Source organism: Pleuronectes platessa, chromosome 22, assembly GCF_947347685.1.
Source record: "Pleuronectes platessa chromosome 22, fPlePla1.1, whole genome shotgun sequence".
Taxonomy (NCBI): Eukaryota; Metazoa; Chordata; class Actinopteri; order Pleuronectiformes; family Pleuronectidae; genus Pleuronectes; species Pleuronectes platessa.
Genome location: NC_070647.1, coordinates 6,100,592 through 6,127,255, shown reverse-complemented (window position 1 = coordinate 6,127,255; position 26,664 = coordinate 6,100,592). Strand labels below are relative to the sequence as shown.

Genomic DNA, 26,664 nt, shown 5'->3' with positions numbered 1-26,664 from the left:
GGTGGTTGACTAATTCACAATAATTTTTAAAACATCATCGTATCAGGCCGTCATGAAGTATCAGGAGCGGGCGAGTGAGTGTGTCTGTGTGTGTCTGTGTATGTGTGTGTGTGCGCCCCAGATAGCGCTCCGGTCCGTAGCTCCGCCCCCCGCCTCGAGCACTCGCTCAGAGAGACACAGTGAAAGCAGAGCACGTTCTCGTGGAGCAGCCTCTCAGTGACCGACTGCTTCTTAACTATGGAAACAGTGAAAACCAGAGTTTCTCTGGTCTCAGCTGCTCAGAGATCAGCGCCGCAGCTTCTTCATCAGAGCAGAAGCTGCAGTTGGTTTGTACCGATGTTCAGTTTCTGTGTCCGGCTCCAGTCTGACCTGCTCTCCCTTTTTGTTTTCACATTTAAAATTAAATATATATTTTTAAGCTATTAGGCTGCAGCTATATGTTTTTATAGAAAAGGAGTTTAATGTGGCTATTAAATGTGACTAAAACTAGACTAAAATGTAATTAGTTTTCGTCGACTAAAACTAAGAAGGATTAAAATGACTAAAAGGTGACTAAAACTAATATGCATTTTCGTCAAAAGACTAAGACTAAGACTAAATCAAAAATAGCTGCCAAAATTAACACTGATGTCAGTGTGTTCCTGGTGTTTCAGACCCAGACTGTTCACTATGTGACTGGTCATCTGAGCCGTCATACTTCATCAGCAGAGTCACGGGTTTTTACGTTACGCTTCATTAATACTCTGAATACTTGAATCAAATCAGCTCTAGGTAATCAACAGAATTATTTAGAGTGAAATGATTTATTGACTTTGGTCGTGATGTCGTTGTGTTACTCATTTTAACCATTACACACGGCAGTAAAAACATATAAGAACACACAGAGATTTAAGGCCACACTGATGAACACAGGAACACACTGGGTTACACAACCTCCTCTCTTCAGGAGGCAGGAGAGACAGTCTGAGGTGGAAATGGAGACAGACATCGGCTGAAAGGGTATCACTACCGGCAACCCACATCTGGTTGGATCTGAAACCTGTGGCCTATGTGGTCAACCAATGGAACCAGACCTCCCTACGTCCCTCAGAGGCTCTATGAAGATCAGGTGATACAAATCCTTTGTGCCCAGGTAGGAGGTTTCCTATCATAGCCAACAGTCAAATCCATCTCTCTCTGCTCCTTTTCTCCACGTGCAGTAGATCCATCCAGAGGCTCCAGTCCAGATGTGTCAGAGTAAGGATCCTCTAGAGCTTTCAGGACCCTGTTGACCTGCAGAACAGAGGTACTATTGGTCCTTGAAGCAAAAATATGATTGAGAACATGTATAAAATCATTTCAATATTTTTGAAATATGAAGGAACAGTAGCAACAAAGTCTATTAAAACTATCACAAGGAGCATAAGACAAGATAAAGTCCACATAACCAAGACAAAGATTTCTACTGACCAAACTGTTATACACTTAAACTATCAAACACACAGTGGGATGAAGGCTACTATAAAGAACCTAGAATGGAGGTTTCTAGAAAAGAATCGATCAAAATCTCCTGACCTCAGAGAAGTCTCCTTTTTCGGCAGCTTGAATTGCATTCTGGGCGATGTAGTTGCGTAGCACGACCCGGGGGTTGTTGCTGTTCATCACACTGAGCCTCTGCTTTTTGATTGGGGACAAGTTACTCGTGTCATCACACTCCCTGGATAAACGCCTCCTGTTAATTCAGCACAAGAAGATTTACCATTGCAAATTGTCACAGCTCATTTAGACCGAAAAAGATGATATTTACATATAAAGCAATAACTATTTAAATATCATGCATTGGGGCAATAAGCTATAAACACAACCGTCACATGAACATCTAATTTTAGCTCATGTTTTCACTCTTTTGCTACTGAACTCCCTCCTAGTTTTTTATATCACTCACATTAAAGAACGTTTTTAGTGAGGTGCCCATTGTGTGTCTTTTTGTACATTTTTTAAACTCTTGTCTCACCTGTGTCTTCTAACCCAGTGAGTCCAGTCATCACTCTGCTTTTCCTTGAGCTCATCTTGATCCGTCTCAAGCAGCTCCTTTAGCCGACCTATCCGCTCCAGCTGCTGGGCCACACCTGGGCCGCCTGCCGCCATGCTGAACATGGCCGGGTTGGTGTGTGCCATGGACAAAATCATCGCCAGTTCACTAGAAACAGAGAATATGCTGATGAGACGTGACCACACGTTTAATCCTACACTCTGTTCCACATAAGCCTGCTACTGTCTCCTACGTAAATCCTACCAGATGCAACAAAACAACACATTTAACTCACAGATTGTCTCGGTAAGACCTTTCACCAAAATGCTAGCGTTTGAAAGAAAAACAAATTAGATCGCAATATAAATGTGATTGTCTGAAACTAGGACTCTGCTCACACAGGATTAGATGTACATTCAGGAGTATATGGTGAGGCAGACAGAGATTTTAGGTTATTATTACAGCAGATTTTTTATCTGACAAATGTATATGCAACCACCATATACCACCTCACCGGTCCTCCATTGTTGGCTTATTAGCCACCTTAAGTTCCTCAATGGAGGAACACTGCTGCAGGATGAGGTCCACTACAGGCCCCACTGCATCCCTCTCACAGTCGCCCTCCTCAGGCCAGGGGACACAGCTCAGCAGGCGGAAGGTGTTGGTGAAATCTGCACCTGGATATCGAAGCACAATGACACTGAGGGAAGTAGAGAGGACATAGAGAAGGCTGCATGATGGCTACATTGTTTTAAAGTTTCATGACATTTGTCTTCCGGGTCTCTGTACCAGTGTTGTGCATGACGCGCAGCAGGTCCGATATGAGCTGGCCATCCTCTGCCTCCTCTCGGCTCACCAGGCCCAGCTTCTTCCTCATGCAATGTCAGTGGCCTGCTCCGCACATTGAACTACACAGGGAGAAAACCCTTGACCTTGGCAGAGCTGGGGGAGTGAAATCCAAGACTCTGGCAGCTTTAGTGCCTTAGTCTACCAATTTATATAGAGAGGGAACAGAGTCATCCACTGTGGTAGGACGCTATGAATGAAATTCATGACACTTGAAGTGGGATTGGAATTAGCCTATAAGCCTGTAAGATGTGCAGGAAGAAAACAATCATTAACCCTGATAAAGATGAGGAGATTATGCACTAATGCACTTTGAATGCAGGTCTGAGGACTGTCTAGCTACCTTTGGTAGCATTACCGCTGCAGACACTATAAAATAGCGATGGTATACCTGTAAGCCTGGAGTTTCCTATTTACAAAGCATTTTAGCATTGTGTTGGCCTCCACCTGCCCTTTTCCTCAGGGGAAGAATCTGACTTTGTAGCTGTTTAATAGACAACTAAATTTAGCTAGTTGCTAACTTTATTATTTTGTGTTGGCAGGTACCAGCTTTATCATCAGAGATTTTTGTCTTTGATTGAAAGCTGTGCATCTTTAAGATAGCTACCTGAGGTAAGGTCTGATATTTTATCATCTGCAATTCAAATGAAAGGGTTGGTGTGTAGGATTTAGTGGCATCTATTGGTGAGGTTGCAGATTGCAGCCAACTGGGTACCCCTTCTCAAAAAATGTAAGAGAACCTGCGTTGCACCTCTAAATATGTGAAAGGCCTTCTCCAGAGGGTCTCATTCTAATAAAAACACAAACGATTTTTAGTATCAGATAATTATGCACAAATGAAAACTTAATTATTTATATTATATTCCATTTAATTTCTGTCCAAAGAATCCCTTTACACTCGATACACTGGTACATTGTATGTTGCACATCACTTTACTTGGTTTAACTATGATTAATTTCAGCCTCAGTCGACCAAGCTCCGTACAATCTTTTGTGTCTTCCCTCATAACCATCATGGAAAATTAGTAACTAAACAACTACATACAGTGAAAATAAAAAGTATTGAAGTACAAGAATTACTTGATGAGGAACAGTGGTTTGTAAGTTCCACGGACAATTAATAAAATAACCTTGACACTGGAAGTTAAAGGCCTAATTTAGAACTCATAGTTATCTGGGGATTTAGAGGTTAAATCATTTCCCTCTGTGTCATCTGTGTCAGCAGAGGAAAAGACTCTGTGGCTCTGCAGCCAGGTACCACCTCACATTACTTCATCTCACAGAGAAGTGAATACAAACATTTCTGCTTGTTTAGCCATTTGAGAACCTCGTATAGAAAACTCTCATTTCCTTATGCTCCAATCTAACACCTCCAGCTGCAGCAGGGAAGAGCAACGGCAGCAGCACAGACATTCATCACTGACTGGGAGTCTTTTCAGCTCAGGCACTCGTATTTGCTTACATGTTTGGAGATAAAGCTGCGGGAGGTATCATTTATTACCAAAGCTGTGGGAAGTCAGCACGGAGACTTAACAAATCGGATCAGCCGCAGAGCTGCTTCTAGTGACATTCATAATTCATCATCCGATTTTTTAAAACTATGCTCCAGTAGTGAAACAGTCTTAAAGGAGTGTAACTTCACAGACTGATGGATTAACTACTGTGTTATCGGGAGCATCAGATAAGACGACATACAGTTCTGTACTCTAATCAAGACTTGTGAGTGCAAGTGTGTGTGTGTGTGTGTGTCCTTAACAGTCTCAGATCATGCAATTAAAAGTGTGGAACTTAATAATCTATTGTTTTATTCTACTCTATAATATATTATGAGACTGTTGTCTTGGAGCGAGTTGGCATGAGAAGACTTATCTTATCTCAATTTACAATGTACAGATAATAACAACAAAAGTTATTCCAATACTACTATGTTATTAATTCAATACTAATGTAACCATTGTGACTGTTCAAGTGGCTCACACTCCTATAAGAAAATGAACAATTACTGAAATAAATGTATCATCTTAATGCTTTGGTATCTAATGTTCCCTGCCCCCCATATTAACAGCTCATAGACTGACATGTTTATGTCTTCTAATTCAAAAGTCTTGGAGGGACTGTGATATTCCACTAATTCTTTATGAGACTTTGTTGTTCCAAGCCGTCACTTAGTGCCCAGTAGCACCACACCCTCACTTTACACTGACTGTGAGGGGAATTGATCGATGAAACATGAGGAATATGTGCATTCTGCTGGTTCTATGCTGTGATGCCCCTACCTGCGGATCCGGAGGAGAGGCGCGTGGCGACGGTGCTTCGAGGACTCCGCGGACTACCCGGACAAACCCGCACCAGCTCGTCCTGACACTGCACACAGATCACCTGGCTCTCCTGGCTCTCCCGACCTTGCTGCTGCTGCAGCCTATGTGCTCGGCCCCGGCCTGGATCCTCATTCCTGCGCTGATCTGACGGACCAGTCGCATGTCCGCACCCGCCTCATGCTCCAGCATCCTCCTCGCGGGCGGCCACACGCATTACGCACGACCCCGGGGTGCGGAGGGGACAACTTCTCCTGGCACCTGCAGCTTCAGTAACTCCACCCACCGATCTCTCACATCCCAAACCAGTCTATGCACACCCAGTGCTGTGTGTTCAGCCCTGACTCACAGCTGCTCCCCACAGCTGCTCCGCTCCATCGTGTCCGCCTCTCTGGGCCAGTGGAGCCGGTGATGTCGCAGTCTTTTACGCGCGACTGCAGGAGTGGCTGCTCCACGTGCTTCCTGCGATCTCAGTGTTTAGTTCCCCTGGGAAATATTCGTGCCACCGGAAGAAATCATTAAATTAAATATCTGTTTAGTGCAAAACATAATCGTTTATAGTCCCAAAGGTATTATTTCGGAGATACCAATTTAATGAGAACACTACGAAGTCGCTTTGAGACGTAGGCCATGAAGACCACATAAATAACATGAAAGACTAAACTATAATATAATCTTTGGCTTCAGTTTTTGATAGTGGGAGGAAGTGGAGACGCGTTTTCCATCTTCACATACAGTCGATGTCACTGACTGTACACTGTGGCCAGTGTTTTTCACCCACATTGGATACTTTTGACTCAATTCATTTGGTAAAATATTAATTGTTAGTTATTTGGACAATTCTCCAATAACAAAAATGATATATTCAGATAAATCCATGTCTTAACTCAGCGATATGGCTGGAACTGCCTGGACACTGAGGTCAGGTTCAGGTCAAGATTTATTAAAGCTTAGATCATGAGCAAAGACTCTTAATGTTTAATGTAACATAACGTTTGTGTTTTATATTATGACATGAATTATAATACATGATGATACTGTGAAAAAGGGTAAGAGGCACCATTTACTCAAGATTAAAGAGGCTACTTGTATGTTTTTCTTGTTTCTACTTAGCTAACATTAGTTTTGTAAAGTTTTTTTTATTATAAAGTGCAAATCTGAACCAAATCAGAGCAAGGAAAAGCTAAACTAGTGACTCAATATGTACATAATCTGGGGCTTCCAGCCTTGGCAGTAGAGAAAACTTGGAGGGAGAAAACTCTCTAGTTGAGGAAAGGCCCTTTGACACGAGGGAAATAGCCCAGATCTGTCGGGTAATAACTCAGCTGCTGCAGAAATACTTTATACGGTTCCACATTCTCAGCAGAGTGTGGACCAGACTCAGCTGACGAAGCCAAATCTATCTGTCAACGTATGTGTGTTTAGCTTTATAGGACTTTCCCGAAGTCGAAAACTAGACATTTCAAACAAGGACGAGTCTTCAAGGAGGTTTTCTCTGAGGCAGATTCTCACCTCCAAGATGCCCTTGTTATGTAGTGGACAGATGAAGACAAACACAGCCAGTAGAAGAAAGATGGCACTGTACTGCAGAGGGCAAATGCTGACCTCCCTTCTTTTACAAGCCCTGATCACCAGCATGATGGGTGATCGGTCTTCATCTTGTCCCTGGCTGCAGCACAGCACTGTGACCAGTTCAGCAGTGTGCACGCTCATGTATCCCTGGCCACACTGAGGGGCACACTCAGTTGACAGTAAAATAATAAAGTATGAAGTGCTCCTTGGCCTGGATGTAATCCCCGATTACTACTCTTAAGATTGTTAGCCAGACATGCAAGAATTTACAGATTTTTTTCTCTTGTGTGTTTAACTTTGGAAAGGCTTAAGAAACCGACCAACTCCAAAACCAACAGTTTTAACATTGAAGACGTTACTGCTACCAGAACATTCACGTGTTAGCTGTGGGAAATATGAACTGGAAAGAAAGGTGATGATGGAGGGAATGAAAGCTGAAGTGAGGTGGAAGAGGACAAGGCGGGAAATCTGTCAATCTGGACATTGCAGTAGTTAAATATCTCCAGGAGATGGCAGCATTGCAACATCATGCTGACTGTGGTTGCTGACTTTCCATCTTGTGTTGTTAGCAGGAAGGAACATCCTCGTCAATATCAGCTTTGTTTGACAATTCAATTGATTGGTGTTTAAATCGTTTGGTTAAGTGGAATTTGTTGACATGGGCGTTTAGCTGAGCCAAATTTTCCATTGCAGATAAACCAGGAAGGATGAACACTGTTTTCTGACTTCACTCTGAACTATGGACTGTTTATAAAAACAACTCTGCATACAACTCAGGCAAAAAATAAAGAGTGACAGTATACTGTAGAGCTCTTTGAGGAGGACTCACTCATGACTATTCTGATGTAGCTCTGGAGCATTAACACAGGCCAAGAGAACAGCCCATTTCAAACAGTCAGGGTCACTACGGGCACTGCTCTAGTATTATCTAAAGTAGAGCTGATGCTGAGTTACATGATGTCTTCACCTCAAGATGTATCTTGACGTCTTTCAGGCAATCTTTTCTTGTCCTGTCCTCGGACACAGAGTAAGGGGATGAGAACTTGATGTTTGCATCTTTTACTTCTCTGAAGAAGGAGTAAAATACAAGGCTTCATCACACTTTCTGCTCAGTTGGTCAGTTTTCAAAGGAGCTTTCCGAAAATCCCTGACAATTGATACAGTTGGAAAATGTCATGTGATCAAATATATATTAGATCTTTGTTCGTCATCTGTCTCCGCTAAATAATGGATGCCAGGCACAAAGCTCACCGTGTGATTGTTACCCAAAAGCCTTTAATGACTATGTTTGCAAAAACATGATTCATAATGACAGAAATGCACTTTGTGACTTGTCAGCACTGCTATTGCCTCGAATTGCTCCTTACATATCGACTTTGTTGCATTAAATTAATCAAAATTCTCAGTTCGCTGATAACAACAACAAAGTAACACTTCTTTTTCCTGCTTTCCATGCTTTCAAAATATTAAAAGATCAGATGAATGCAGTTTCTATTACAAAGAAGTTGCTGTAATTTTAGGGATTCCTGTAAATAAATGATGCTCATAGCTCTAGCATCAGATGAAATCATTTGTGCCTTAATATCTATTTTAACATTTAACAGTTTCTGAGCTGTCGAAATATTTGAAGATATTTGGAAAGAATAAACAACATTAACAGGCAGAGACACTCTTGTACTAAAACTTTAAACCAATCTTGCTGGGCTGCAACAAAATCCAGCATGAAGTTGAACATGTGCGGTCTCCTCTCACACAGACTTGATCATCATCCTGCTGGTCTTCACCGAGTACATCCTGTGAGATTTCCAGGCTCGCCAGTGGAGGCCGCTGCCGTAGCCAATGTGATCCCCAACAGGATGCCAGTGACCATTCAGACTGGCAGAACCACAGCGGCTGTACCACCAGCCGCCGCCCTCTGACATGGTACATTTGTTTTGAGCAATGTCACCAAAGATGCACGGTGAGCAGCCATCGTTGTCACGGTCGAAAGTGCTGAAACCGTAGCCGTTCTGGTCAACGCCTCCATCGGCACCACGGATGGCGTCACCTTTAAACAGAGTTGGCAAAGTTTAAAATCCACTTATTTTACATTTGTCATGAATACTAAACAGATGAGTGATTCATTATTTCTAGAAGGGAATTTATTCCTCTCATTAACTGTAAACCACTGAATGATTGCATTAGCTTGTAAATGCTTAACTCAGCTCTATTGCAAAAAAAAAACTGGTCCCACCTTAGCAAGACAGTCTGAAGCTGCTAACACAGAGCAGCTCTAACTTCAGAATGATGAAAAATATGACATTCCCCTTTCATAAAGAAATTATTATTTTTGCATTTTACTCCGTGAAACAAGCAGGCAAGTGAGGCAAAATGCCGATCTGAAAAGTAAAAATGAAATCCATATATATAGAAACACAGAGTATATGTAATATAAGCAAAGCAAATAAGGGGGACATTTGGAAAAAGTACCTGCATCTCCTGTGTATTCCCCGACATGCAGTTTGAAACCTTTCTTCCCATTTCCCAGTCTGAAGTTTTTATACTCTGCAAAGGCGGCGACCCCTTTGTGGTCCGATAAATCCACCCTCATGGTCCACGACTTGTCCTTGGTCACAGTGAAAACCTGCTTCAGTCCGAGCCAGTGGTCGTCTGAGGGAATCGGCAGAGCACGGTGAAAGGATTTACATGCATGTTGGAAACATATTTTCTACCATTTAAGTTGTCTTTGCTGCAGTAAAGATGTGTATTTCTCTTGTCTGCAAGTGAATCAGGTTTGTGCTTGCATGAAGTAGTTGTAGTAGTAGAAGTTGTTTCTCACATTCCCTCTATGTTGCATACTGTATCGTAACAGAGTAATGTAGTTTATATTAAGGCCTAAAGTTAAGTGCGGCCTGTGTTTAGATAAGAAGGGGCTTTTCTTACATCTTTATAATAATAATAATGATAATAATAATTTATTTCATAGCACTAATCCAAACAAGATCACAAAATGCTTTACAAAATAAATAGAAAAATTATACAAAAATCACACAGTATACAGTATACAAGTTTTTTTCAATAAAAACATGTATTTTAATCATTGATTTAAAAACAGGTGAAGTTGTTATTTTACAGTCCATTGATCCCCTGATTGTGTCAGTACTCTCTGTTCCTTGGAATCTAACAAAGGACGTCATGGAATGTTTAGAATCACTGTGTGTTTTGTCGGGCGTGTCACGGTTATAGCCTGGCACTGCAGCTAATACTGTTCTGTGTTATGATTTACTTACGTGTCAGGTTTCCAAAACCATTCTTATATGCAGCCCACTTTCTGTCGAATGAAACCTCTCCTCCGCTGCGCCTCTGAAACACCATCCAGCCTCCATCTGACCGCATCTCGCAGTACACCTGAGCAAGTAGTTATACATACTATTTAAGATTTGCAGAGCAGCAGCAGAAACTTTCTTGGGTCTACTACTGTCTTAAAAGAGCCCCCCCCATCTACAGAATTGTAAACTGTAGATGTAGGCAAAGCATAGCGCAGGACACAGTCACTATGACAGAATGCTTAATGCTTAATGTCATACTTGATACCTTAAACGGGGTCTTGACTCCATGAGGGCGGATTACATAAACTCCACTGGATGCATGTGGAGAGAGAGCTTTGATCTGCGTGCAGTCTGTGCCTGTGGTTTATACGGCAAGAGAATGACAAGAGGAGGAGGATCAGCAGTCAATATGAATATAGGATAACTTGTAACTTCCATTACATGAATGATGTACTGTCATACATCATGCTCTGTACCTTGAGAAGAAACTGTTGTCCCCTGCTTCTATATAACAGAAAGAGTTTTAAAGTGAGACCTCTAAAATATACAACTTAAAGGTAGACATTACAGGATGAGGGAGGACTTCATAGCCTATATTAAATAAAGAAGGTTTATGTAGTTTTATTTTTACCTTAGTCTGTTTGGCATCTGTTTGGCTCGAGAGAAGCACCAAGATGAGTCCAACAAATGGAACCAGACTCTTCATTTTGAGCTGAGTTTAAAAGTGACATGTTAGTCTCAGCGACCCCAAACAGGCACAACAAAATGAGTCCTCTGGTCAGTCATTTCTTTCTCCAAACACTCACCTGCGTGTGTTCGGTGAAACTTGTAGCTCAGGTCAAACTCCACAACAGACCCGGCTCCTTGTCCCCTCAGACTAAACAGCCACACCTCCTTCAAGCTTACTGTAAAGGCTGAGACGTCAGACGAGGGAGGAGAGAAAAGTCTGAGGAACAGATCCACTTCCTGCTTCTCCCTCCTGAATAACTTATTATTATCTTCAGCTGCAGCGGTGTTCCAGTCTTCACAGACTTGTTTCTCTGACCTTACCCAACTTGTTGCACCTTTTAAGTCAAACATAGAACTTCTTCACTCCGTGTTAGCTCCCACCCAGACTGCTATAGGAACCTTTATTTACAGCATATGCTAGGAATCTGGGTGTGACACTCCCTCTGCCAACATTACTGCAACAACAGGTTCCTTTACATTTTTCTCACTCAGAAGGCGGTGCAGGTTCTGGTCAGGGCTCTGGTCATCTCACGCCTAGATGTTCGCAAGACTTGTGTCGAATAGGAAACGGTGGCTGTGTTGTTGAAACCTGATCCAGTAGTCTAAAATGATACAGTTATGATAATTTGCATGCAAATTACAAGAACTCAGTGTTTTCTGGGATAGATCATTTCTTATTTAAAAGCCACAGATTAATACAATTGTGAATATATTTTTTAGCACAGTCTTTCATGCTCCCCAGAGGATGACCATGTATCTGACAGATGGTCTTTGTTATTCATGGTACCCAGAGGATGTCTCTGATGGTTTTGGTGGATAGCCGTGTACTTTGGACATTGCTAACTTGTCCCACATTAGTCGTATGTTCTGTGTTTGGTGCAAATAAGCAAATGTTGGCATTGTATATTAAATAATAATATATTACAAATGTTTCATATACAGTATATATATATATATATATATATATATATTCTATGTCAAAGTGAAAAATGAATTGTCAGGACATAAAGGCGTTGTTGCTCAAAACAAAAAGCCTGGGACTCCTTAAGCTTGGAAGACATTTTTTAATTGAAGATTCTATTAAAGCCCCAATATCCTTTTTACAGTGTCCATGCATTAAGTTAATCTACCTTACTTAAATTCCGATCACAGTCACCCTATGTGACCAGAAAAATACAAATTTCTTCAAATTTAAATTATTTCCCATATCACCTTCATCTAAAATCCATCCAGTCTTTCTAAACTGAGAGAGAACTTCATGACATGTCCTCCATTGTAAAAATAAGTACAGAGCAGTCGTCCATCCCAAACCCAGCGTACAGGGGCTCAGTGAAAGTGCTGTAGAAGGTGTGAAGGTGCCCCCCAGCCTGTCCAGGTAGACTCCGACCCTGTGGGATCCAGATAGAGTTGCTGGTATCTCCACAGACTGGTGGTCGTGCTGAGCGCTGTAGTGATCCTCAGAGCAGTACAGAGTCCAGGACTGGTCGTTGGAGCCAAACCAAGAGAATTGAGAGCATGTCCTTCTATGGATTCCTCTCATCTCCACGCCGACCTCCACCCAGCGGCCTCGCCACTCCACCTCCCAGTAGTGGCACTGGGTGAGGCCTTAGTGACAGAGCACCTGGGAGACACACTGCTGTCTTTCTCTGATCCATGTCACCTGCTCCCCCCCCCCCCCCCCCCCCCGTACAGGAAGAGGGACTTGGCAATTGTGTTTGTGTCAAATGTCAGTGTGAAAGCATCTGTACAAGACATAGATATTGAATTTTCCGTTTTACTTTTTAATCACAGTTTTCATTTAAGAAGACACTCTGAGCACAGTGTATGTTATAATCACAAAATGTATGAGGTGGCACAAGCGAATGTACACATTGGGATGACAGAGCATGAGAGAGAAAGAAAGAAAGATGGATTAAAGTCACAATCCTCCCATCTATTGGACAAATGACAGTACAACATTTTAAAACCAAAAGCTAGCAAATAGGCTGAAATGGTCACCGGCATCCTGTTGGTGATCACATTGACACTGTACCGGCCTCCACTGGCGAACCTGGAAATCTCACAGGATGTACTCAGTCAAGACCAGCAGAATGATGATCAAGTCTGTGTGAGAGGAGGCTGCACATGTTTAACTTCATGCTGGATTTTGTTGCAGCACAGAAACGTTGGTGTAATGTTTAAGTACAACAGTGTGTCTGACTTTTAATGTTGTTTATTCTTTCCAAATATCTTCAAATATGTCAACAGTTCAGAAACTGTTAAAAGAGCTGTCTATGTGTCATGTATATATATGCACAAAATTAAAAGGCCATGTAGCGAGACTCCCTACATGGGCATGGTGTGACTATGACGTATTTTTCGCTCGTAATCCCATTCGACGCACTCTAGCGTATCGTTTCTGACATAGAGTTAACGTTTGGTAATATCTGAATACTTTTTTTAATGATTAACACAAGAATCAAGACGCTTCACATAAGTGGAAGCAGCCATATTATTGTGGATAAGTACTATGAATTATTAGTACTCAGAAAAGTAATACTACATAATTAATAACTGTAAATGTATTTAAAAGTTAGAGGCAACTATCCTGTATATCACTCGTTTAATAATCAATGTCTACCTCACACCAGCTAGATTTTTAAAGTAACTAGTTCCTGATTTGTGTGGAATATGTCTGTCTTGAAGTTAGTTAAGTGGGATATTTAAGTTGCATTACACAGACCAGAAATAAAAGTACTTAATAAAGTACTTGGAAAGATTTCAGGAAAATGTCTGGATTCTAGTGCATGTCTGAAGGCAGCTAAACACTCACACACCTCACATACAAAACAGCTCGTCACGTTCGTTAAATTAATCTTTATTCTCTATTGTTATATGCAAAAAATCTGTTGCTGCTGCTTCTTTGTTGGGTTTATTGGCAGGTGGCATCCAATGTCAGGGTGCATTACTACTACTGTATCTCTTATTGCCCTCTGTGAGGAAAGCAAAATAATTAGTTGAACCAACAAGGTTTTCAAGGTGTATATTACCACATGGCTTTGTGACACAAAGATAAGCCCCGCCCCCATGCCATTCATGGGGGCGGGGCTTATCTTTGTGTCACTATATAGTGGCTATGATCTTTCATATGTTCCTTAAAAGTTTCCTTTGACCTTGGACATGTTTCTTTGATGAGGTGTGGTATACTTAGATGTTGGTTTTCACTTGACTATAAACCGAACTACTAACAGGATTCATTGAGAAGAGCTTGCAAGACTTGCAATCAATACATAAGTAAAAAGACAGATTTTAGTTAAGAGTTTCTGACTCAGCTTCACAATGGGTCCATATCGTGAATTAGAGCTACCCAACATAACAGTCAAAACTATTCGCCCGCTCATTGACAATGTCCTCAGCAACCTTACTGCGGAGGACTGGAGGCAGTTAAAATTAGGTGCACCGAACAATGGCACCAGGTTTCAGTTGGCAGAACTTGTCATGAACATGACATGGACTGTGTCCTCCAAACTGTTAGCGACTCTTGGAAATGAAGGCATGCCTGTGACCGTAGAAAAGGTCAAGTCCAGTCTGGGAAACGCCCTCTGTTTTGCACTGGGCAGCTCAACCAACTCTGCGACGTTTGATCAATTCACAGAGTTGGTTTCAGAGGAGGTGACAGAGAGGATCAACGCCAGCCTGCATTCCCACTCCACTAGCACACAGTCCAGTGGACCACCACAGTCTCACCAGACCACACCCAACAAAGTTGAGACAATGGTCAGTTGTCTTTGCAGTGTATTGAAGGAATCTGTTTTAGACATCAAGAGCTTGTTCAAGCCAAGAGTGCGTAGTCAAAAGACATTGGATCTTTTAAATAAGCTTTCTCAGGGTAAAACAACCTCAACCTCTTCAGACTCTGACTCCACATCATACAGTCGTTACTCTGACTCCAAATCTTCCTCAGAATCAACAGTCCGCAGCAGTGACAGTGAGGATAGTGAGGCTGTCCAGGATATCTTTATGAAGGAGTTCAGAGACATCATGGAACTCTTTGTGGATGAAATAGCCGAATCGGACCTGAGTAGGCTGATATCTGAATCGTCTCTGGAGTTTAAATCTGCTGCAGATGAAATCTATCAGAAAATCCGTAAAGAGGAGAGCGTCCAATCATCTGATTCGTGTAGAGGCTCCAAATTCTCAAAGAGCCCCAAAGGGTTTTGGAAAGGAGTGGGGCAGAAGATCAGGAAGCTTTTTTTAAAGCTTTTTGCCACAGCATCAATGCTCAAGATGGGGACAGAAGTCCGGAAGAAGTTTTGTAAGGGGACCAAAGTCCAGAGCAGTGAGTCAGTCAAGTCTCTGATGGACAGTGTTGGGTCTCTGCTTCTGACAGAGACCAAGAACAGAGTTTCACCTGAAAACGCCCCCGTCCTTTCCAATGTCCTCTATAGGTACATCATATATGGAACATTAGAGGCAAATCCAGCTGATCTGACGAAAGTTTCTGTTCCTAAGTCCCTCAGAAAGATGTACGCGGACATAAAGGAGAGAGTGACAAATTCCCTGCCACTGATGAACTGGTGGTTCTCAAAAGTGGCCGGTGACTACACCAAGAGGGTGTTAACGGGGATTGAATCAATCCTAGTGCCTCGGGTCTCAGAGATCGACACTGTGAAGGAACGAGAAGAGTCCCGCAAAAAGATTTATCTCAGTCTCCTCATCGACCAGCTCGTCACTCGAGTGTACTCAAAGTCCAAAGTGATCATTCTCCCGGGCGAACCAAAAGACGTCTCTCAAAACCTGTTTGAAAAAACATGGGCCGAAGTCCAAGATATTGACTTTGACACGTCCCCAAAAAGCTTTGATAAGCTCCACAAGGTTCTGTTCAAGGACCTGTGTAAGATGTGGGGCTGTCCAGAGATGCTGCTTCTTTCCTTTCGTCAGAAGGAACCAGAGGTCGAGAAAAGAATCGGCAACTGTGTAAAAAGCCTCCTGTCCAATAAACCCATCAGAATCTCCAGATTCTGCTCTTGGTTCAGCAGATTCTTTAATTGGTAGGGGTGGAGTCGATGATCCCCTTCTCCACCATGTTGATGTACTCTCCCAACATGGCGTCGTGGCCGATCTCATCTGATGACTGAAGGATTTTATCCACCACCAGTGAACCCTCCACGCCGGCGTTCTTAGTAATGGTGATGGCGGGGATATGCAGCGCCCGCCTGATGATGTCAACACCTTATTGGAAAGAAAGGAAGCAGATTAATGGAATTGTTTTTCACAAAAGTTAAATCAATGTTATCTTTTCAGCTTTGATAAACTCTAGTTAAATCTATCGTAACTATTACGAATAACTTTGTACTTTATAAACGTAATAAACTGAGGATTTGAAAACGTACAACATCTACATGATAATTTTTATTATGTCTTCTTTTGTTTGACACCATTTAAGTTGCTCCTTTTGATTTCATGTATAAATAATGGAATTTGTTAAGAAAACAAATGCATGTGAACACCCTAAGTCTTCATGAGTTTTTTAACTGTTTACCTTTGAGATCTAAATTCTACATATCATGGTGTCACACAACCCCGCCCTTAATATCCCCACTGACCCCTCACAGGACCTCTTTGGAGCCCAACTACTGAAAATCTGTCAAAAAAAATCGGAGTTTTACTTCATCTGAGCGTGTGCATGTGTGTCACTTACCGATCTTCTGGTCGGAGTTGGCGGTTTTGATGCCATCGAGTCAAGGGATGCATCGGCTACTATCCCCTCCTTCCAACGTGGTCTCATGAAAAGCTACATTTTCGTAGAGAATCCTACGAAATGCGCCTGCGCAGACCTCCGCAGCGCTCTGATAAAGCAAGATGGCGGAGATGGCTGTATTCTTGGTGGAAAAAGCTATATTTTAGCAATGTTTCTTAATAGAATGTGTTTTGATGATATTTATGTAGAGATATGTGTGTTTCAGTTTCAATATTTGCATTCATGTCTAACAAACAAATATGTTTTCTAAACCCTATTTTCACAACCCTAATCTCAACGCGGAAGAACCATACAGAGAACCTCAAATTGAATGGCGTTCGTGTTCGTTTGTGTACTATTGAGCACAGAATTAAGATAAGTTTATAAAAACCCTTTACATGTGAACAGCTCTTACTGTAGATAGAAATGGATGATCCCATGTTGTAGAACATGCTCTTGGCATCCTATCTGGTGTATTGGATGTTGGAATTTGATGAGGCAACCTGGTGATATGGACTTTAAAAGTATAGTTTCGGATTGGTGGACTTCGGGAATAATAACCGAGAAACATTACTCGCATTCTCAATAGAAGGGTCAAATACATGCATTTCCCAGCCAACACGGGAGCCTTGACATCTACAGTGAAACTTCTTATGCAAGTTTATCCTCAAATGTAAGAAGCTGTGTTTCAACTGTGTGATAAACCTGGGTTTATCAACGTTAGTTAGTAACCTGTGCAATCTTGCTAGCTAGCAAGCTGCAACTTGCTAGCTTCAGCTTACACTAGAATTGTTGACGTAATTTTTACCTTGCTTTTAAAATACTAGAACTATGTTCGATCCCCATATGTATTTCACTCATTGACTTTTCCTAAAACCGTGTTATTCACCACATTTAGGGGAGTTTGTTTTGAATTTGGATTCATTAATGATGGTTAGCAAGCACATGCAGTGCAATCTTGCTAGCCAACATTCAGCTTGCTAACTAACTAGCTAGTGTTGGCTAGCTTGCGTTGCTAGCTAACTACCAATACATTTTCTTTTTTTTTAAACTTTGTTTATATTTTTGTTCTGCATAGTTATTTAAACAGACATGTAACAGAAAAAAAAACACAAAAAAAAAAAAAAAAAGCACATACATAAAATGGGTAGAAAAAAGGTCATAGAGTCACTTTGTTATTATATAAGTAGCTTGGGGGAGGGAGCCAACCAGAGTATGTGAACATGTGTCCAGGATAAGAGGTAGGTCCTCTTGTTTGACCCAACAATGAGTATCACAGGTAGCCTGGATGCCAGACGAACTTAGCCCCGCCCACAACAGATTTGGTCGGGCAGTTCGGTCTGGGGTCGCTCCATTGGGAAAAAATTATGGCCGGACCGGGCCAATCAGATTGTCAGGGCGGGCTTTATACGATGATTGACAGATGATCAACGGTAACGTAATCAACCACGTCACCACAGTGCCCTCGGGTTGAATTCGTTTTCAACAAACATGCCTGAGATGTGTAGATGCTGCCATTGAGTCTGTTTTAGAAGACATCGACAGCGCATTCATTTTGAAAGAGGAACACAGAACGTGGAGGCGACGCCAGAGCACCGCGCTAATCCCTATCGCCCCGGCGCTTGGCTGTTCGCAACGGACACTGAAGCGACGCTGAACCGCCGGGCAGCGCTAATAATATCACCCGTTGATCCAGTAGATCGCTGCACGGCTTTGTGCCAGTCACACCGGAGGCTGAAGCACCACGCTGCGTCAAGGCTGCCTCGCGGTGCTTCAGCCTCCGGTGTGACCGGCACAAAGTTTTAACATGGGAGTGGATGGGAGCCAGCTGTTATTTAAGGCTTGGCGCTGCGCTGAAGCGTCCGGTGTGAACCCGGCGTTAGTAAATAACTCACAATGCGTTGCTTAGCATACATCACATACTACGTTGCTCTGATTGGTTGTAGGTCTATCCAATTGAGCGAAGAGGAATTTTACTTCCTGGTCAGTTGAAACACGCCCCATAATTTTTTCCCAATGGAGCGACTCCAGACCGAACTGCCCGACCAAATCTGTTGTGGGCGGGGCTAAGTTCGTCTGGCATCCAGGCTATATCACAGGGGCATTTCAAGGAAAAAGTCTGAAGTGAAAGTCCATTGTCCACCGGAATTCCCGACGCCCGCCGAAAGGGGGCGCAATATTCCACAAGCATACAAAAGGGCAGCAGACCTTTGTTTTTATCTGCATTACAGATGGATATACTTACATGCATACATATACATCTTCAAGAATTCACACACATTTTTATACATTTATACCTTTATCAATACCGTAGCTGTATATTATCTAAACGGATTCAAAATGAGTTGACCATTTTCTCCATTTATTTGTGAATTTGTCCATGCATAGGTTTAAGGAGAAAGTCAGCCTTTCCATATGATACATTTCTTTTACAGTTTCAATCCATTCCCCTTTTGTCGGGGGTTCTTTGTTAAGCCACCTTCTTGTAATGCATTTTTTACTAGCTGCCAACATTATTTTAAGCAAATACTTGTCGCTAGGGTTAACTGTGGACGGGATATTCCCAAGATATATTGTGCAAAAGTCATGTTTGGTCTCGAAACCCATTATAACGTTAATTTTTCCTACTATTTCCAACCAGTAGGGTCGGATAGTTGGGCACTCCCAGAATATGTGGAAATGGTTCGCCTGGGTGTCTCCACACTCCCTCCAGCAATGCCCATACTCTGGCAAACCCCTCTGAAGTTGCTTTATTCTCGGAGTGATAAAAAATCTAATCATATTTTTCCACACAAATTCCCTCCACTGGCCTGAACTTGAAGTGCTCCGATGGGTTTCGCAAATGTTCAGCCAATCCTCTTCAGAAATAATTATTTTAGATTCTTTTTCCCATTTTGATTTAATATAAAGTGTGGAAGTTCCTTTATGTGACTGTAAACACGAATAAATTCTAGCGATAAGTTTTCTGTTGAGTTTAGATTTATATGCATCAATCATGATAGTTATTAGGTCCGTGTTGCAATTTTCTGTTGTTTTTATATTGCTATTAAAGTGAGATCTAACTTGAAGATATCTGAAGAAGTCTTGCTTTTCTAGGTGGTACCTTTCACTAAGTTTTTGAAAGTCAACCAGCAAACCACCATCCAAAATAAGACAGTAAGTGGTAATGCCTTTAAAGGACCAGTTTTTATATCTGCCATCCATGTGGGAAGGCCTAAAATCTTTATCGTTTGCAACCCATCTTAGAATTTTGATATGATTTTCCAATTTTAATTTAAGACACTCACCAAACCAGATGTTTAGGGGAGTTTTTGTCCAGCAATTTAATTTTTCCTTAACAGATGAGTATAAACTTCTGTCCCCAAGTAATGTTTGGAGGGGAATATCCAATTGACTCAGATCTAAATTTTTCCACTTAGCACTGTAACATGGGTTGCACCAATAAATTAAATATCTCAGTTGGGCTGACTTGTAATAGTGCTCCATGTTCGGTAGAGATAGTCCCCCCTTATCTTTGGGTAATTGCAATGTAATATATCTAACTCTAGGTTTTAAGCCTTTCCAAATAAACACAGAAAACATTCTTCTCCACTCGATAAATTGTTTTGAAGGTACTTCTACAGGTATTGATTGAAAGAAAAAAGTAATCGTGGTAAGATGTTCATTTTGATTATGTCTATTCGATTATGCAAGTCCAGAGGTAATAAGGTCCACCTATTCAAATCTGCCTTTATTTCTTTGTTAAGTGGTAAGTAGTTTATAGCGTATATATTGGATAAATCGTTTGGGATGCTGATCCCGAGATATTTTACAACATCATTGTCCAAATTAAAGATAGACGGATTAAGTAGTTGTGCTGCGGGTTTATAATTGTATGACAATATTTGTGTTTTGTTTATGTTCAATTTGTAACCTGAGTAGTGACCAAACGTTTTCAAACAGGAAAATAATTTAGGCAAGCTCAATTCGGGCTGGGAAAGAGTAACCAATACATCATCCGCGTAAAGGCAGGTCTTATATTCAGTCCCTTTAATCCAAATTCCTCTTATTTCATGATCTTCTCTAATTGCTTGCGCTAGTGGCTCTATGAATAAAGCAAACAAGGCCGGGCTTAAGGGGTACCAATACATTTTCACATTAGGCTGTGACATTACTTCTATACTAGTTGACATGACCAGTCTAGTCTTGATCAATTTTGTAACATTCATTTTGTGATTTTTCGTTTTTTCTTTAAAAAAATGATACTACTAAATAGGAACATTTGGGGTGAGACATTTTTGAGGTTGCTGTACTGAGGAACCACAGGGGAACCAGCCTTATGTTTTTCCTTTTAGGTTCATTAGTTTGATTTACAAAAGCTTTTACAGAGTAAGAGTAGGCATATTACCTCTTCTACGTAAGACTCATAATCTCAAATGTGTGATGCATTACAGGAGTGAGTGACAATGACACGCTGTAGATTCAGGATGAGGAAGAGAGGAGGGGAGAAGATGAAAGAGGAGGATACAAGAGTAGAGGATGACAGAGGAAAAGGGAGAAGAGTGGAGAGGAGTTGAGAAGAGTAGGAAGAGAAGACAGTAGCGGATACGAGAGGGGAGGTGTGGAGAGAAGAGGACAGGATAAGATAGGAGAGGAGTGGAAGAGAGAACAAATATCAATCCCAGTGCTCATGTGTCTCAAAGTTCCCGTTCAATAAATTGTTGTTCATCTACAGATTGTTGCATTATTTCATGCATTGATATATCAATAAGACATAATCTCTAAGCATTTACAATGTAGACTTGACTGGCACATCTTTTAAATCAAGTTAGTAGTCAGGTGTCCTAGGGGGTTGTGTTTGTGAGGGGAGGGGGGCGCGGAAAGCTTCAGGGGCCTATAGATCATTACTTAATATGGTACCTGGAAAATCAGGAGGTAGCATGGAATTTTTTTTCAAGGCAAGCGTGGGAACCCTGTTATTTTGTAAAAGAAAAAGTTTAAACAAAAGCAAAAATCATCATGTAAAAAAGACTTGTTCCAAGTTTGGCAGGGCCTGAACGATATTGAGCTTATATCTAATAGCTATAGATTTAAAAAAAAAAAAATACAAAAAGGGGCAAAAAAGACACGCGCACCACCACAGTCAATTAACAGATGTATTTTAATTTCACAGTGAAAACAAAGGCCATAATAAACCTGTAAATGATTGATGTCAGTGTGTTCCTGGTGTTTCAGACCCAGACAGTTCACTGTGTGACTGGTCATCTGAGCCGTCATACTTCATCAGCAGAGTCACGGGTTTTTACGTTACGCTTCATTAATACTCTGAATACTTGAATCAAATCAGCTCTAGGTAATCAACAGAATTATTTAGAGTGAAATGATTTATTGACTTTGGTCGTGATGTCGTTGTGTTACTCATTTTAACCATTACACATGGCAGTAAAAACATATAAGAACACACAGAGATTTAAGGCCACACTGATGAACACAGGAACACACTGGGTTACACAACCTCCTCTCTTCAGGAGGCAGGAGACAGTCTGAGGTGGAAATGGAGACAGACATCGGCTGAAAGGGTATCACTACCGGCAACCCACATCTGGTTGGATCTGAAACCTGTGGCCTATGTGGTCAACCAATGGAACCAGACCTCCCTACGTCCCTCAGAGGCTCTATGAAGATCAGGTGATACAAATCCTTTGTGCCCAGGTAGGAGGTTTCCTATCATAGCCAACAGTCAAATCCATCTCTCTCTGCTCCTTTTCTCCACGTGCAGTAGATCCATCCAGAGGCTCCAGTCCAGATGTGTCAGAGTAAGGATCCTCTAGAGCTTTCAGGACCCTGTTGACCTGCAGAACAGAGGTACTATTGGTCCTTGAAGCAAAAATATGATTGAGAACATGTATAAAATCATTTCAATATTTTTGAAATATGAAGGAACAGTAGCAACAAAGTCTATTAAAACTATCACAAGGAGCATAAGACAAGATAAAGTCCACATAACCAAGACAAAGATTTATACTGACCAAACTGTTATACACTTAAACTATCAAACACACAGTGGGATGAAGGCTACTATAAAGAACCTAGAATGGAGGTTTCTAGAAAAGAATCGATCAAAATCTCCTGACCTCAGAGAAGTCTCCTTTTTCGGCAGCTTGAATTGCATTCTGGGCGATGTAGTTGCGTAGCACGACCCGGGGGTTGTTGCTGTTCATCACACTGAGCCTCTGCGTTTTGATTGGGGACAAGTTACTCGTGTCATCACACTCCCTGGATAAACGCCTCCTGTTAATTCAGCACAAGAAGATTTACCATTGCAAATTGTCACAGCTCATTTAGACCGAAAAAGATGATATTTACATATAAAGCAATAACTATTTAAATATCATGCATTGGGGCAATAAGCTATAAACACAACAGTCACATGAACATCTAATTTTAGCTCATGTTTTCACTCTTTTGCTACTGAACTCCCTCCTAGTTTTTTATATCACTCACATTAAAGAATGTTTTTAGTGAGGTGCCCATTGTGTGTCTTTTTGTACACTTTTTAAACTCTTGTCTCACCTGTATCTTCTAACCCAGTGAGTCCAGTCATCACTCTGCTTTTCCTTGAGCTCATCTTGATCCGTCTCAAGCAGCTCCTTTAGCCGACCTATCCGCTCCAGCTGCTGGGCCACACCTGGGCCGCCTGCCGCCATGCTGAACATGGTCGGGTTGGTGTGTGCCATGGACAAAATCATCGCCAGTTCACTAGAAACAGAGAATATGCTTTTGAGACGTGACTACACGTTTAGTCCTACACTCTGTTCCACATAAGCCTGCTACTGTCTCCTACGTAAATCCTACCAGACGCAACAAAACAACACATTTAACTCACAGATTGTCTCGGTAAGACCTTTCCCCAAAATGCTAGCGTTTGAAAGAAAAACGAATTAGATCGCAATATAAATGTGATTGTCTGAAACTAGGACTCTGCTCACACAGGATTAGATGTACATTCAGGAGTATATGGTGAGGCAGACAGAGGCTTTAATTTATTATTACAGCTGATTTTTTATCTGACAAATGTATATGCAACCACCATATACCACCTCACCGGTCCTCCATTGTTGGCTTATTAGCCACCTTAAGTTCCTCAATGGAGGAACACTGCTGCAGGATGAGGTCCACTACAGGCCCCACTGCATCCCTCTCACAGTCGCCCTCCTCAGGCCAGGGGACACGGCTCAGCAGGCGGAAGGTGTTGGTGAAATCTGCACCTGGATATCGAAGCACAATGACACTGAGGGAAGTAGAGAGGACATAGAGAAGGCTGCACGATGGCTACACTGTTTTAAAGTTCCATGACATTTGTCTTCCGGGTCTCTGTACCAGTGTTGTGCATGACGCGCAGCAGGTCCGATATGAGCTGGCCGTCCTCTGCCTCCTCTCGGCTCACCAGGCCCAGCTTCTTCCTCATGATACTCAGGTAGAAGCCTTCGTACGTGAGCATAAAGTTGTCCAGGATAGCTCCTGCCTCAGCGGCATCCAGCTCGGAGCCCAACGCTTCGGCCAGGCGAGCCAGGTTCCAGCGGCACACAGACGGCTGGGCTTGGTATGAGTAACGGCCTCTTTTGTCCGAGGCGTTGGAGATAAAATCTGGATCATACCTGTGACAGGAGGAAGAGTTTTTATACATAGAAGAATATGATAGACTGGATGGAATGACATTGTTCTTACATCTTCTATCTACTTACTTTACTTCAGAACACATTGTAATCTTAGTGAGGCATAGATGGAAATTATATTGACATTTTTAAGTTCAACCTTTGTTGAGCAGAAGAAAAATATTTCAGATTGCAAGAAATATAAATGAAAAGAAAACACTCCTGTCAAGTGATTACGTGCACATGTTTCTGATTTCAACTTTCAGCAGTTTACCGGTCCATGAAACCGAAAGGGCCATAATCCAGAGTTAGACCCAAGATGCTCATGTTGTCTGTGTTCAGGACGCCGTGGCAAAAACCCACACACTGCCACTTGGCCACTAGCTCAGCGGTTCGAGTCGTCACCTGGGGATAAAGACATAGGATGATAAACACCACCATAGTACGAGCTGCTGCAGGTGAATGCAGGTTTCTCACCTCTCTGAAAAAAGCCATATTTCTATCTCTCCGGTTGCTGTGATCCTGCTGAATGGAAGGAAAGAAGCTGTCAATGACGTAATCCAAGAGCTGAGCACGGATGTCTTGCCGCCCGGCGCTGGGACCCTGCAGGCCGGAGAATTCATCACGGCCCAGAAAGATCTCAAAGGATCCGAACCTTTAAAACAAATTAAAGAGAGATTCCATATTTTGTCCAGATCCCTCTTTGACAGAAGGTGTTTGTGTATGGATAAAGGTGTGGCCACACTTGATGAACCGCACCTGATGAAGGACGGGGCGAGGCGCAGGACCACCGAGCATCGCTCAGGAATCCGCTGGCCACTGCTGAGGGGATCTCTCATGATACAGAGGTCAGAGGTCACGAGGGAGGCCGCACGGGTGCTGGGTATCCCCAGGGCGGCCATGGCCTCGCTGCAGAGGAACTCTCTGATGCTGGAGCGAAGCACCTTCCTGCCGTCACCGTCTCTGTGGGAGATTGATATGTGGCTGTCACACATTTGAAAGATTCTCAGCTCTGGTTAAGGGGACTGAGGCAGGTTGAAATATATGCAGTGTCCAAATATGTACAATACACAAACCATTGTATTGCACCGACAGAATCAATATTACACAGTCAAATTATATACAGTTAACTATTTGTGTTTAACAGAACAATGAGTCAGGGAAGGGAAGGTGCACTGATTTGGCTCCAGCTCACATCTGTTGAGCAATGAGAGTGTGTGTGAGCCACAGTTAAGCTCTTAAGCAGCTCTCCATGGTTAATGCGTCCACATGCCTGTGCTGAGTGAGGCTTATGGTAAAAGTGCTTTGTCACTGGAATTCTCTCATTGTCACTTTGTTGCAATGTAAAAATCGATCAAACATCATATTTCAATAAGACCTATATGTCCTGTTCCTGAGGTGATGTATTATATAAAGTCAGTCCCAAATAAGATGGAATTGCATGAATGAAATCCACAAAATAAGAACCCAAATTTACCTGGAGTAAGGTGTGACTCCTGCACCTTTAACCTGAATCTCCCATCGCCCCTGTGGTCCTGAGTCCACCTCCCCCAGGTACATGGCCGCCCCATCCCCCAGCTGACCCGCGAACAGGCCGAACTGGTGTCCGCAGTAGCAGTGGGCAGCGGGCTGGGAGCCGGGAAGCAGCCTGCAGCCGCTCAGATACTCCGGAGCCCGAGGGTCCTCCAGCACGTCCCGATCCCTGAGGCCGAGCAGAGCCACCGCTGACCGGGACAGCGCCGCGAGGTGGGGACGGAGCAGCGGCTGGAGGCTCCCGATCCGGGAGAAACACGCCCCCGGGACGGTCCGGGACCCGGGTTCATCTGTGTCATCCACCGGCAGCTTCCTCAGCGCCGTGTTGTGGAAGGATAAGAGCTCCAGAGGTGTGGAGCCGGTCTGAGAGGACTCCATGAGCCGTCACCACCACAACCATATACTGAGTGGATCAAGGAAAAATCAGCCTGGATAAATAAGCCTGAACGAAGCCGAATAGTATTACATCAGAAATTAAAGCTCTCGCAGCAACACACCATACTGTGAATAGTCAAGGGGGAGAAATACTTATAAAACATTAGTAGTAATGATCCAAAAGTTGAAACAAATAGAAAAATATAATAATAGCAAAATATCAGGTCATCAATAAAACAATATACAATAGTTGTCTCATTAAAGTATGAAATCAACTAATAAAAAGATTAATTTAAGAAAGTTAATCGCATACATATGAAAAACAAAAGAGTTGGTTTGTTTTATTTTTTAGGGGATTTTAGACATCTTATTTTTCTATTTTAAAGACTTTTTTCTTATTTCCCTCGTTGAATTTTTAAAGTGTTTGAAAAAAATCTGTTTGATATCTTAACTTTAGGTACGTGTAATAGTAGGATTAGATTTATCCAGGTGTATTATTGTTATGATCTTTTATCTATAAAAGCTTAAGTTGAACGTCTTCACTCAGCATGATTTTGGAGCAGTACAAATTATCACCAGCAAGGGGCAGCACAAAGAAGGAAAATATGTATCCCAACGTATA

The 26,664-nt window shown here is 42.2% G+C and overlaps 2 protein-coding genes across 4 annotated transcripts; both read right to left on the bottom strand.

The window, feature by feature from the left end:
• Positions 1–7,991: 7,991 nt before the first annotated feature.
• On the bottom strand, positions 7,992–11,186 carry LOC128428683 (fibrinogen C domain-containing protein 1-like). 2 transcript variants are annotated; one of them, XM_053414909.1, is made up of 7 exons: positions 10,859–11,186; positions 10,684–10,764; positions 10,529–10,553; positions 10,318–10,409; positions 10,014–10,131; positions 9,214–9,393; positions 7,992–8,791 (listed from the first exon to the last, which is right to left on the bottom strand). In XM_053414909.1, the coding sequence occupies exons 2-7, from the start codon at positions 10,756–10,758 to the stop codon at positions 8,493–8,495; spliced, it is 789 nt and encodes a 262-aa protein (XP_053270884.1). In that variant the 5' UTR covers positions 10,759–10,764; positions 10,859–11,186; the 3' UTR covers positions 7,992–8,492. The 2 variants fall into 2 exon arrangements, with proteins under 2 accessions (XP_053270884.1, XP_053270883.1); XM_053414908.1 differs by having other exon boundaries at positions 10,529–10,556; positions 10,859–11,179.
• A 10,939-nt stretch (positions 11,187–22,125) lies between these two features.
• selenoo2 (selenoprotein O2) lies at positions 22,126–26,045 on the bottom strand. Of its 2 annotated transcripts, none has more exons than XM_053415248.1 (9): positions 25,612–26,045; positions 24,894–25,097; positions 24,612–24,789; positions 24,409–24,539; positions 23,860–24,137; positions 23,585–23,747; positions 23,053–23,238; positions 22,614–22,770; positions 22,126–22,331 (listed from the first exon to the last, which is right to left on the bottom strand). In XM_053415248.1, exons 1-9 carry the CDS (start codon positions 26,043–26,045, stop codon positions 22,155–22,157), a joined length of 1,908 nt encoding a protein of 635 aa, XP_053271223.1. In that variant the 3' UTR covers positions 22,126–22,154. The 2 variants fall into 2 exon arrangements, with proteins under 2 accessions (XP_053271223.1, XP_053271224.1); XM_053415249.1 differs by having other exon boundaries at positions 22,164–22,331.
• Positions 26,046–26,664: the final 619 nt, after the last annotated feature.

Excerpts from the sequence above, each read along its gene's own strand:
- LOC128428683 (XM_053414908.1), bottom strand. The coding sequence starts at position 10,758 with ATGAAGAGTCTGGTTCCATTTGTTGGACTCATCTTGGTGCTTCTCTCG. Across the intron at positions 10,132-10,317 it reads GAGTCAAGACCCCGTTTAAG|GTGTACTGCGAGATGCGGTC; the intron begins GTATCAAGTATG and ends CTACTTGCTCAG. Across the intron at positions 8,792-9,213 it reads GGAATACACAGGAGATGCAG|GTGACGCCATCCGTGGTGCC; the intron begins GTACTTTTTCCA and ends CTCTGTTTAAAG.
- selenoo2 (XM_053415249.1), bottom strand. The coding sequence starts at position 26,045 with ATGGAGTCCTCTCAGACCGGCTCCACACCTCTGGAGCTCTTATCCTTC. Across the intron at positions 24,790-24,893 it reads CTCGCCCCGTCCTTCATCAG|GTTCGGATCCTTTGAGATCT; the intron begins GTGCGGTTCATC and ends TTTGTTTTAAAG. Across the intron at positions 22,771-23,052 it reads CACTGGGTTAGAAGATACAG|GAGGCGTTTATCCAGGGAGT; the intron begins GTGAGACAAGAG and ends CTGAATTAACAG.